At 44.5% G+C, this 12874-nt stretch overlaps 1 protein-coding gene across 23 annotated transcripts in view; it reads right to left on the bottom strand.

Moving 5' to 3' along the window:
* Window positions 1-391: 391 nt before the first annotated feature.
* The window catches only part of Sorbs1 (sorbin and SH3 domain containing 1), a 226232-nt gene continuing 213749 nt past the window's right edge, over window positions 392-12874 (bottom strand). For 12 of the 23 annotated variants that reach the window (XM_035441838.1, XM_035441848.1, XM_035441846.1 and 9 more), the window contains 4 exons: window positions 9210-9269; window positions 8443-8543; window positions 5479-5591; window positions 392-3399 (listed from right to left, as the gene is read on the bottom strand). In XM_035441838.1, the coding sequence (XP_035297729.1) occupies window positions 3332-3399; window positions 5479-5591; window positions 8443-8543; window positions 9210-9269 (342 nt within the window). In that variant the 3' untranslated portion in view covers window positions 392-3331. The remainder of the gene's footprint in view (window positions 3400-5478; window positions 5592-8442; window positions 8544-9209; window positions 9270-12874) is intronic. The other 11 variants (XM_035441847.1, XM_035441851.1, XM_035441850.1 and 8 more) reach the window with 3 other exon arrangements.

Below are 12874 nucleotides of genomic sequence, written 5' to 3'. Positions count from 1 at the left end.
TTTCCTCTTTGAGGACCCTATGTGTGCACAGCAAACCCTGCCTGAGTAAGGTGGGAGCTAACGGCCATGCAGTGGCTGCAGGGGTGCTTGTGGAAGGGGAAGGGGCGGGGATGGGGGCTGAGTGTTTTGATATACTTGATGTGGGGAAAAAACCCAAGAACTCACTTATCGCCACACTTGATATTCAAATGCTAAACAATGCATTTCCCCATGTTTTGAGTAACACACTGTAATCAATGTGATCAGTTATGCTATTGAGAATAAGGTAAGGGAGGAGAGGAAACCCGGGGGCCAGTGATTTAAGAATGGAGAGGTGGGTATGAGAATCAGAAGCAGCAGAGGGGCCTCCCCCACAGGAAGAAAGAACCAATGAAGGGCAAGAACACAAAGGTGCCACGCAATTCTGAATAAAGTTTATTAAATAATATATACAGCAAAGTAGTAATTCAACAAGTCTATCAAATCAATCCACTGCAATAAAGAAAAATAAATGAACAGAAAAAAATCTGTGTCTGCATAGTACATGCGCTTGGTGTGAAATTTAAATGCAATACTTTAATAGGTTACATATGTCAATTTTTTTTTTTCTGAATAGAATACTTTTTTGGTAGTAACCTATTCCAGTAATAGGATTTAGTACTACTGCAGGTAAATAGAACTGCAAAAAGAAAACTGTAAATGATATTATAGTTGTCTTCTCTTTCCCAAAGAACAATTGTATATGTTAACAATTTCCAATGACTATTTTTGTGCTAAAATTCTGCAGGTGAATTATTTGAAATTCCTTCATTTAAATAAAAGTGGGAAAAATAAAACAACCCTTCATGACTTCCTTATTTTACTCCCTTTTCTGCTCAAGTTTTAAAAATTATTTTTCTATACAAGGTAGGTACATGGGCTACACAAAGTTAAATATACATTACATATTTACAGTCCCACTTCTCAAACATGATTTTTTTTTCTTTTACCAATCCCAGAGAGACTGCAAAAGGTGAGTAGTTTGGAGCGTGCCTTTACCTGGAAGCATGGCTAATATATCAAAATGTGTTGCAAGGCATGCCGCCAGTTAGTTGCGCTTGCTGTTAATAAACCTGTATAAACATTTCAGCATAAAAATAGGTACTTTATATTACTAAATGTCTGAGGACAAAGGAGTAATTGGAAATCTTTGCTCTTTTTGTTTTTGTCATATGTAGGAAGCTGGAAAGATCTTATTAAAGATGGGCATACCTGGATTTGGGAAGATACTCTGTGTGAGGCTAGCATTAAATGCAAATGTGGCTTTTACAAAATGGTTTTATTTTCTAGCTGTATTTAAAGGGGTGTTTGAAATTACCTACTTAATCAAAAAGCACCCCTGAGGAGATTTAAACACAACTGCACTATTCATGGTTGGCATCTAGGAGAGAGCAAGGACTGCATTCTGAATGGGCAAAAATGCACATATGCATTTATTTAATTTTTGTTCTATATTCCCTTTGAGAGGGGCAAAGGAAAAAAAAAACAGAAAGAAAGAAAGAAGTACTATTGGCTTGTGAAGCAGAGCTTCCAAAGCAACAGGTCACACAATCACCAGGTCTTTTCTTCCCAAGAAGCTTGTCTGCCCTCAGTTACTTCCACACCCTTTCCCCTTGGGATTAAAGGTTCTGCTGTCAGTTAAAAACATATCTCCTGGAAGTGACAGCACATTCCTCCTATCAGCCATTTATTTTTCAGTGTGACTCAATCAGTGGCAATTTCTTTCCTGAGAGCCTCCTTGGGGAACTGTGGCTGATGGGTGAAAGGGGGAAGCAACTGGGATCCTATGCCATCCAGACAGCAGTCACTCAAGACAATGTTGCAGACTTGGGACAGTGGTTAGCGTGGTTCTGAGCTACATGCAGAGAGCCAGGGGTTCCAGTATGTACCCCTATCACCTACAATTCCTGATATTAGCAACCTTGTACATGTATGTGTGGGTAGAATAAGAAGATGAGACTCTGGAAAAATTCCAAGTATTCCCAAACATAAACTACCCTCAGACAAAGGTTCTCCCAGCATCCTCATTGTTCAGAAGTGAGCTGAGGGAAATGAAAACCTGACAATGCATTCTAGGGTGTACAACACCCCCCAACTCATCCTTTCTCACACCCTCTGCACGTATCACAGTCTCTCTAGATTGGGTTCCTTTTCCTATGTCATCCACTCAGCTGAACCCCTGGCAGACTCAGCTCTGGGAACAGACCATATCTCCCTTATGTCAATCAGGGAAATAACAGAGAATCAGAGTGGTGACTCACACCCGGGTGTCAAAGGAGTCACTTCCTCACAACTAGGGCTCACAGGACAGAATCCTGGTTGCCATCAAGAGGAGCAAGACAGTGTATGATTCCTCACCTCTGAGTAGGGGCTTCAGCATGTGCAACAGGACTACCTGGCCTGGGGTGGTGGGAAGGAGGGGGACAACATTCAGAGTGGTCTTTGACCTCCTCCCAGGTCTGAGAGGGCCTTACCGTGGTACCCAGCAGTCAGCTTGCATCTACACAGGCTAAAGGACTACTAGAGACCAGTCTGAATTCTGTGGGCTCAAGAGCATCAAGTCCACACGAAAGCAGAGAAGAAAGGCACATCCAACCCTGCCCAGCCAGTGATGGTGACCAGGAAAGGAGTCTACTCCAAATGACCTCCAGAGCCCCAAGGTGACTGGCTTAGTCACATGGAATCACAAATGTAACCCATCTGCCTGGCCACCTGCTTCCAAGCTCAGGACAAACATGGCATGCTTTTCTGTGTATCAGGGGAGTCAAGTATAATGTCACCCAGCAGGCTGAAGGCCCGGACACTCGGTCAGCCTCCATTTCTTTACCTGGAGTCATGGTGCTGAAGGGAACCTCAGAACTCAGACCAGCCTCTAGCAGCCCTGGGGTCTGCTGGCTCTGGGACAGCCAGGGATAGAGGCAGGGGTGGGCAGCGATGCTCAGACTTGGGACCTGTAGACCACGGCTGGGGATTGATTGACCTATCTGGCCCCAGGGGGCCCATTTGACATGAGAGTGCATAAAGACTGAGCACATTTTTGGCTAATGCTGCTGTGGACACGACTCCAGATCAGATTACCCAAGCAGTGGGGGCTAGAGCAGCTCCCAGAAGCAGCCATGTAAATACCTATTACCTCAGCAAACAGTTAAGCCCTGCTACACAGTGGGTTTTAAACACACTTCTTTGTTCCTCTTTTTGAATTCTTTACCAACTGCATTAATTTTCCTACTGACTCAATACTTAAATAAAGAGACCAGTTCATGAATGATGCTGCATCCTTTGAGAAAAATAATCTCTGTGGTTTTCAGTCTTCTTATAGATATAAAGGTTTTACATAGTTGCCTGGAAAAGTACCAAACTGCCTTGTCCTTCTTGATGTGCCTGTAAGAAACAAGCAAACAAAAACAGACACAAAATGAGAAGACACACCGAGTTCCAAGAGAATGCTGGAGATTCTGCACCATCCCTTGGTAACAGTCACACACTGCAGTTTCCATAGCTACATCACTTGGGCTATGAAGTAATGGGGGGAAGGAAGAGCAAGCAAGATACACTTTTCAGATGAGTGACCCAGAGTTTAAGTCATACTTCTCAGGTCCCTGAGCTTAACCAATGTTGGAGGCATAATCTGAAGCCAGGTCTTCTGACTCCCAGCCCCACTGTTCTTCCCTACGATCTGTCCTGACTGATTAGGAATGCTAGACTACTAAATCTGTACTCAGTCACTTCTGGAAATAACTAAGGTATGCAAGGAAGGTAACTCATCCCAATGTAGTTCCTTCAACCAGGACACCTGCCTTCATAGAAGGCTGATGTCCCTTCCCTATGGGTTGAAAACTGAAGCACTCTAAAGAGGAACTTAACAGCAAACTCATTCTCAACCTTTCCCTCTGTTCTCCCCCCCCCCTTTTTTTTGAGATGCAGTCTTGGTGTATAGCTCAAGCTTGCATAGAATATGACATCCTTCTGCCTCAGCATCACTCTTTAGTAGGACATCCACACACAGTAACTAAGAATCGAGCTATTGAGAATTTGGAATCAGCTTCCAAGGTCTCAGAGTGAAAACAATATAAAATATATCACTAACATTGTTAATGTGCTCAAAAGATTATAATATCTGGATACTGCAGGCTCATAAAACATCAAAACTAATTTTATGGGCTCTTCTTTACTTTTTCAATGTGACCCTCTAAATTTGAAAATTTGACACTTGGCATGCCTACTACTTCTGTGGGGACTGCAGTATGCCCTGTGACCTCTGGCTTCCTGGTAAACTTGCTTTTGTAAAGAGCCCACAGGGAGGCCTGGCTCCTAGGAGGCCACGCATTTTCCAAGGGGTGGCTCCCTGTCTTCTAGCCTGCCTTCCTGTTTATGTGGTGCTTCTGAACATGCTTTAGCAAGTTTCTTCCAGAGAGACCAGGCAAGAGCTGGTGTTGGAAAGAAAGGGGAGACTGAAGGCATGAGTGAATCAGTGGTTCCCAGAGTACCAATGGCCCAAAAAGAAATGATGTAGGCTGGGAAGTATTGAGCGGTCTGCATTTGCTACCAGAGTGACCTTGTAATAGCTATTAAATCCCATTGCCCTCACTTTCTGAATTTGTTAAGAGGGGCTAATTTTTGTCTTGCAGGTGTTGTGAGAGAAGTCAGTGAATACATATCAAGCATACTGGGTTTGCAGCAGAATCTCTATAGACATTAACTGTTCTCTCCCTTTCCTGGGAAGGGAGATGTTGCATTGTTCCTCCCCCCCCACCACTCTCGTCTCTCTCTCTGTGTATGGTACTGGGGAACAAACCCAGGACCCCATGCTTTAAGCAAATATTATACTATTTAACTGTTTGCCCTTTGTTATTAGAGCTGGTTGCTTTTGTTCAAGTTATTAAAAACCTAGAGTAAATAAAAGGGTCTTAGGAACATCCACACATGTGCTTAAAATTCATGGCGGAGACCTAGTCTTAATCAAACATTTCTTAAGAGCTTTAAAAATGTAATCTGTGAGCTAAGTGTTGGTGGCGCACACCTTTAATCCCAGCACTCGGGAGGCAGAGGCAGGCGGATTTCTGTGAGTTCAAGGCCAGCCTGGTCTACAGAGTGAATTCCAGGATAGGCTCCAAAGCTACACAGAGAAACTCTGTCTTGAAAAACAAAACAAAACAAAACAACAACAACAAAAAACAATCTGTGAATATTCAACATATAGACAACCGAAATACAAACTGAACCCAATTAATAGCCATCATGAATTTGACACCTGCTGTTTTATGTCACAGACACTGGCCTATCTGGGCTTCAGGTCCTATGCTGTGACATTCATACTACCTTGAGAATGAGTGGTCCAGCACTCTTACAGGGGCTGAGAGATTGCTTTCTGTGCAAAGAAGACTTCTTTTTACATGTCCCATCATTTCTAGTCCTTCCTCCAATAAACCACTAGGAAGAAAAGTATGATGGCACTCTTACCAACAAACCATCCATCGTCACATTTTTCCATGACATCAACAATATCTCCATCTCGGAGTTCCAACTCATCATCGTTCTGCGGCACATAGCTATACAATGCTTGGTAGCTACACCTACAAACAAGAAAAAGAGCCAGTGAGTGGCTTAGTTGCTGACAGGATTTAACAACCATTTATAAATCCCAGTACTGTGAACCCAATATTTACGTGATGTTTCCCATCTAATGAAGAAAATGTTTCACTGATTATTTCTCTAGCAGTTTAGCATCTGAAAAATGCATTAAACCAATGAAGACTGACAAGGGTAGGGAATTCCTGATTATCACTAACGATTAATCATTAATCTTATTTATAGTTTTCCTCTATTATGATGGCAAATCTTTATTGTCTGCAACCCCTCTCTTCACTTCACCGCCTCTAAAGTCAACCACACCCTTTTTTATAATAGGAAGATATTGGTAAATTATTAAGAATAATCAGTAGTTATTTAGTTCCAGGAGCATTAAATTCTGGTCATAGACATTAGAGAACAAAGGGTAACTATAAAAACAGGCAACAGACACAGTCAGGTGGGAAAATGTATTAAAAAGTGCATTTCCAGCCAGGTGGAATGGCTCATGTTTGTGATCTGAGCATGTAGGAGGAGACTGGGGCAAGAAGACTGCCATTGAGTCCAAGGATACTCTGTGCTGTATACTGAGCTTGTGGCTGCAGAGTAAGACTTTGTCTTAAAAACAAAAGCAAAACAATAATAATTAATAACAGTAATATAGCACATTCCCATTGTCTCTCCATTTAACAAAACATTCTTGAGTGTTTCAAAGTGTGGGGCTTCTTTCCTGAAGACCCCAAAAGCTTTCTGCTCCTGCATCACCCCAATGAGAGTTGGAGATAAGGTTTTTATTGACTTGCTCTTTGGCCTAGGACATCTGGTTTGCGCAGCTCTGTGTTCTGATAACACTGAAACTCGTTGTGAAACTGACATCAGCTTTAGCATCAAGGGAGAGCTTTGTTTTCATACATTCCCTTGCCAAATGCTTACAGGGCCTCTAATACGCACCCATGCCACAATTCAGACTAGTCATCATTTTAAAACACCACAGTTGCACCAGAATTTTGTAAACGAGCCAATCAAATGCCATTTTCAGTGATGTCCGTGGATTTCGATGTGGAGTAAGAGGAACTAGAAACGAGTGTGTGGGATTGGCTTCCAGAACCAAGAGGCTCGCTTGTGCTGAGCGGCACACACAGGACACCTGTTTTCACTACTTTCCCCAGTGTGTTGAGACTTTGGTGAAAGGCCCTGGCTGCCAGAGGGAAAGTCTCTAGTGAGGAATTAAGAGACAGAGACAGATTTCAAGTTGGTAAGTTAAATACCTTTTTCACACAGTTCTGGATGTATTTCTACCTAACTTGGATTCCTATAGCTTGCTATCTAATATATACCCTCACTAACATCTTAAACTGCCCGGCCCCCTTAATTTCCACCATGGCTGCTTCCCCAGCCATGTTCTGGAAAATAACTCTGCTAGTCTGTAGGCAAATGGTGGAGATAAACTGGAGAAAAATCTATACCCTTGTGGCCTTGGTCCCACTTAAGGCTCTAATGTCCCCAGCAACTCTGTTGGTTCTGGTACTCCGCTCTCAACAGAGTGCTTCCAAGATGGAAACTTGCTGTGACAAGACCTTAACGTTCCTCCCTGACAGACAGGAGTCTGCCTCTATTTGCTGTCCTGTCCCTGTTACTGTGTACAAGTACCCTTTCTCCTGGCCATGCTGAACTCTCTTCTTCCACTTACAGCTTCTTATTTGTATCTTTCAATTTTGTCACCTCTTTCTTTGCCACAAATATGCCTAAAACTCTGCCCTGTCTCCAATGTCCCTTGATCTACAGTCCCTCACCCCACCCCACCCCACCCCATGCATCATCAAACTTACTCCTCAGCCCTTTCCAATGGAACATTCACTACTGTTACACAGTCGCCAGTCATTCTGCAAGCTGCCAGAGACAATATCTGGTGATCCTTTTGCATTTTTTACTCCTGGACTCTCAGAGGCAGGCAGCATGGCTGGCCAGATGCTATGGGCTCTGCTCTCTAAAAGAGAGCACTCCTGTTCCTGCTGCCCTTCTTATTCTCCTTCACTGTCGATTACTTTTTGCCCTGTCTCTCTGTTGGTAATCTTAAATATTTCCATGGTTACTTTTAAAAAGCTCACTCTGTTCTAGCTAAGACTATCATGACTGACTTCATACCTACTGACCAACATCCTTGTGCCTTGTTTCTGAATCCCATCCTCCATCTGTTGCCAGAGTTATCTCCTAGAACAAACATGGTCAATACGCAACTCACTTTAAATGCCTTCAGTGGCTTCCTGGTGTCTGCAGAATAAAATCCAAACCTATTTCAGCTGCAATCTAGAATCTGGCCCCAACCTAACATCTCTACTTTCATCTCTATCCTCACTTCCCTGAACCATCTGCTAGTCACACAGGCCTTCTCCAGGGTCTCCAAACACCACCCACTCCATGACTTTTTCTCGAAGCTTGGTTCAAATTACTGCTCTTCCTCTATGAACAGAATTTTCTTCCATGTGTATAAACCACAGGACATAGCCAATAAATTTTTTGAATGAATGAGTAAATACATCAACTCTGTTCATTCATTTCTTTCTCTGTTCTCCATAGCATCCTTATTGAAACTGGTTAGCACAACTCTCATTTCCCCTTGTATGGTCATTAATTCTTTACCCATATATCTCTCCCAGTAGCCCATGACCTCTTTTATTCACCCCCCACCTGTCTTTATAGGATGACAGGAAATATGGCCTTCCCTAGAAATGCCCAAAGAGGCGGTAAGCAATTAGCTCATTCTCCCCAAATGGCTGTGATATAGTCAGCCAATCATTTTCCAAAACAGAAAGTCCACCAACAACAAAAGAACCAAAGTTCTTAGACTGTACTTACAAATCCTGTGAGGTCTGACTCCTATCTGGGGTGACTCTCCGCTGCTGGGCTTGAGGTTGCTGAGAAACGATTAAAGATGATTTACCGTCAGAGGGGGGTACCTTGTGATGGAAGTCAAGGGGATGAGAGACAGTGCTGCAGTAATGAACAGATTTCTCGGCAATGTTTATGATCTCATTGCAAACCGCTTCCTGTGAGGTGGCCCCGCGATATCCAGAAACCCCCATAAAACAGTCAATGTGGGGACAAAAAAAAAAAAAAGAGAGAGGAAGAGATGTAACATTCCAGACGAAGCACGTAAGTCCAGGGAGAAAACAGAGTTGAGGATCCAGGTTAAAAAACAAAAACAAAACAGATTCCAGTAGTGGAGTGCAGGAGGGATCCAGGTAAGCATGGAAAGACAGGTAAGATAGAGGAATTTGGCATTTAGTATGACTATTTTTTTAAGCAGCAGCAGCAGCACAAAAGCCTGTAATTAGTGAGTAGCTGTTACAGGTGGAATAATCTCAGGCTAGAAATACAAGAACGAATCCCCCATCATGCACTAGCTCATTACTTAATCCCACCTTCCGGCAAAGCGGAACTGTCTCTAAATTCCTCCGCGTTTAGTGTCGTAGAGGGTGGCCAAATCCCTGACTCTACTACATCAGCCGTGGGCTCTTGAAAACCACAGCGGTATGTTCACCAGGCATTACTCTGGTCTACACACTGCAGTCAGTAAGGGTTCCCTTTAGGAAAGCCACAGTCTTATTCAACAGGCATCTTACCACATAGTTCTTTTCAGATTCTGTGAGATCAGGTCCTGCGCTCAATGAATGATGAGAAGGCTGTGATCACCAAGCAAATCATAAGGGAGACATTTTAGCAGATGTCACATTGGAAAGGATTCAAAATAAAAAACGTGAGCAAATACACGTACCACACCACCACACTCAGATGACTCCAGATATCTGTGGCCCATGGCCACTGAGTTTCCATGACAACATGGCAGATGCACAGGAGAAAATACAGATGCACAGCGTTAGAAGCAAGCATCCAGCAATGAAATGGGAAATGGGTAGCGTGGCCACAGTGAGGTGAGAATGACAACAAAGGGTCCTCAGACTGGCAGGAGAGACACAGGGAAGGGCTGCCTTTAGGGACAGACCTGCTGTGCCTACCCCGATACTATTTTGAACCCTTCGATCTTAGTGAACAAGTTTCAAGGGACGGACTGCCATGTCAAATGTGGTGTCAGGTGTTGGTTGATGGGGAGCCAACGGTGGAACTATGAGGACCCACAGTGCGGCATTCACAAAGACTACACTACTGTTGAGACAGTCCTGGGTAATAGATGACGTCTCAAACAAGACTATGTGCCTCAAGAGAATCCGCACATGACATATTCCAGTGAGGTATGAAATGAGTTCCCAACTTGCTTCTAGACACAGAGCAATGTGTCCCCAGAGAGTCACGGCCAAGATCCATTATTCCTCACCAGCCCAGGCTACATATGCTGATATGGAATTGAGGCTACGTAGACCTTCTTTTTAAGCTGGGCTCCTACGAGAAGGTCAAGCCTCTGTTGGAAGACAGTTTGGAATCACTTTCGCCAGAGAGGTTCAATTCCAAGCTCTGGGAAGTTTCTTTGAATGGACACTTGGAAGTCCCCCTTTGGAGATGCCCTGGAGATTCCGTGTAATAACTGTAACTGACCCCACCATCTTTCAGAAGGGCACTTAGAAATCTTTTGTGTAGCACACTTGTTTCAGAGAGAGGGCCCGAGAAACAGTGAGGTCACACCGGCAGTGCAGTGGTCTCCTGGCCTCTGCCACTGTCTTGTTTGACCTCTTTCACCCATCAATACCACCACCTTCCACCTATCCTTACCAGGTGTGCTGACCATACCCTTCTCCTAAAAACACATGCTCGGAGGGGGGAGGTACACGCCCGGAGGGGAGAGGTACACGCCTCAGGAGCACAGTTGGGAAAGGGGAAGTCTTAGCTGTTCCTTCAGTACTACCGCATCACCCCTCTTGCTCATCTCCACTGCCGATGTCCTCTCCCTGTAGAACACCCATCCACCCAGCCTCGGGGCCAAGTCTCCATGTAACAGAGGAGAGAAATGGATATTTCCAAGCACTCGCTATGTGGGCATTCAGAACAATAATGCTAACTTGTGCGGGGGACACTGATAAACCATGACTTGACAGAAGGGACAGTTTCCTAAAGCAAGTGCTATCCAACAGCAGAAATGGCTGGCTGAGAGACGATGGCATCATCTCCATCAACTAGTCAGGGTGCTGGCGAGCAGTGTGTCTAAAAGCCTGCTGGATGCTGGTATCACTCAGGACCCTACTGAAGCACAGACCCTGACTTTGTTATCTGGGCTGTGCCAGACACTGGCCCCTGCTAGCTGCTGGTGCTGACACTTCTGGTTCTCACCCTGTGGAAAGCAAGGTTTCAAAGGACCTCAAGAGAGATTCTCTGACCTCAGTGTGCCAAGACGGGTCTGGGTCACACCTCATGAAAAACAAAATGGGTTAATTAAAAACAGAAAGTCCAAACTCCAGTTAGTGGCCTGATGACCTCAGGCCAGATGTAGACAACTCTTGGGATGGTATCCATAGCTTATAAAAGCCCCGGGCATCTTTTAATCAACTCGGTGCAAAAGCTGAGTCAATCACCTGGCAAACAGTGTGCTGCTCCAAAGAGGATCTGGGAACCAAATGCCAATGGAGCTGCTATTTTATAAACACACAAAGGACCAATGGCTCACACTTCCCTCATTACTTTTACTCACTTTTGGCTAGGAGAGGACAGAAGAGGGAATTTTAAGACCCAATGAAGGCTGGAGCCTTGCACAAGGAAGTAAAGGCTGTAAACACAAGAGCCGAACCCTTTTGTGACTCATAAGTCACCTCCTCCAGTCAGGCTGAGATGACTGACATTATGTTATCAACACCCAAATTTTATCTCTTCTAATAACGGACAGACTTCTCTTCCTGAATGCTTTACTCAAGATGCACAAAGGCATTTCCTCCTGCAACCAGTATGGTGCACCATAAATACAGCATCTGGTATTACCCCGAGGAACCATAGTGCTAGAGGGCTATCAGCGGCTCAGTTAGCAGATACCCGAAGGAAGCAGAGGATAGTCACCACCCCAGCTTTAGCATCCAGAGAGTCCAGACAACCCCATTCCTAAGAGGTAGAGAGGACGGGGTCCCCAGTGTTGGATAAATGAAGGAAGCAGTCAAGGTAAACATGGTCAGATTCAGTTTCTCCCTGTTTGAATTTAAGGAGGCATCGCAGACAGCTGGAATGGAAATCTGTGGTGGGGGCGGGGCTCCCATGTAGCTGGAAACCACTGATCCCATTACCTGGATCAGTCCTTCCCTTGGAAGGCTGTTTGCCCTCAGAGAGGATTTTTTTCCCTCTAGGCACATGTACTTTTCCTGTTCCACTTTCTAACCCTTGTGCCAGGGTTGCAGTTCCTCCTCAGTCTGTGCTGTCTGTGAGCCACCAACAGCCACAAGTAGCTGTGGGCACAGGAGACACATGTATGAAGTGAAATGTGCTATGAATGCAAAATAGACATCGGTTTCCAAAAACTTGGTTCAAAATAAGGAATGTGAAATAGCTCATTAAATAATTTTTGAGTATATTGGGTTAAATGCTCTATGTTATTAAGATTAATTCACTCATTCTGTTTCACTGTGGCTGCTAGAAATTTTAAACTGCGTATGTGCTTCGCATTTCCTTTCTCCTGGTAGTGCCCTCTTTCAGTGCTTCAGAGTCGGCACTTCTTTAAGCCTAAGAGTAGATCCATGTTCTCATCAGGACCCAGCTGGTGCTAAGAATAAAGAGTATTAACTCATGCTATGTACATCTTGGATTCTGTAGACACATTCCAGCTTTCCATGTGCTTGGAAAAATAGCAACCAGTCCAACGTTCAAGGTGTGTGCATACACACACTCAAGCAAGCACACACTGCCCCCTTCACCTTCCCACCAATCGTAAGCAGGAGCTAGTTGAGGATCCAGAAACTGCTTTGTCTGGACTCATACAAGCTTCCTCGAGTTAGAGTGCTCTTTCCATTGTCCCCAAGAATGCTGGTGTGTCCTTGCTCTGCTTCCCTGTTGCCTGTCTTCAGCCTGTAGTCTGTTGGAAACCTGACCTTAGCTTCCCTGGAGCTGCTAATCCCCTCTGGACCCAGAGAGCACCTGGTGCTCCTGCAGTTAGTTACTAAGCATCCTGTTCCAGCTCTGTGGTTGTGCCAAAGGCTAAAGTCCAAAATAAGCTACACACACACTAGAGAACCCTGAAGGACTAGATGGGAGAGACACCAGCCCCTGTGTGGTCCTGGTCCCCACATGAACATCAGGAATCTGCTGTTCTGTTGATGGGCCATTGGACCTGGGTCTCTGAGGTGACATTGCTCTAGTTATG

Source organism: Cricetulus griseus, chromosome 3 (genome assembly GCF_003668045.3).
Source record: "Cricetulus griseus strain 17A/GY chromosome 3, alternate assembly CriGri-PICRH-1.0, whole genome shotgun sequence".
NCBI lineage: Eukaryota > Metazoa > Chordata > Mammalia > Rodentia > Cricetidae > Cricetulus > Cricetulus griseus.
Note: the sequence above shows the minus strand (reverse complement) of the source record. Positions and strands in the feature narration are given on the sequence as shown.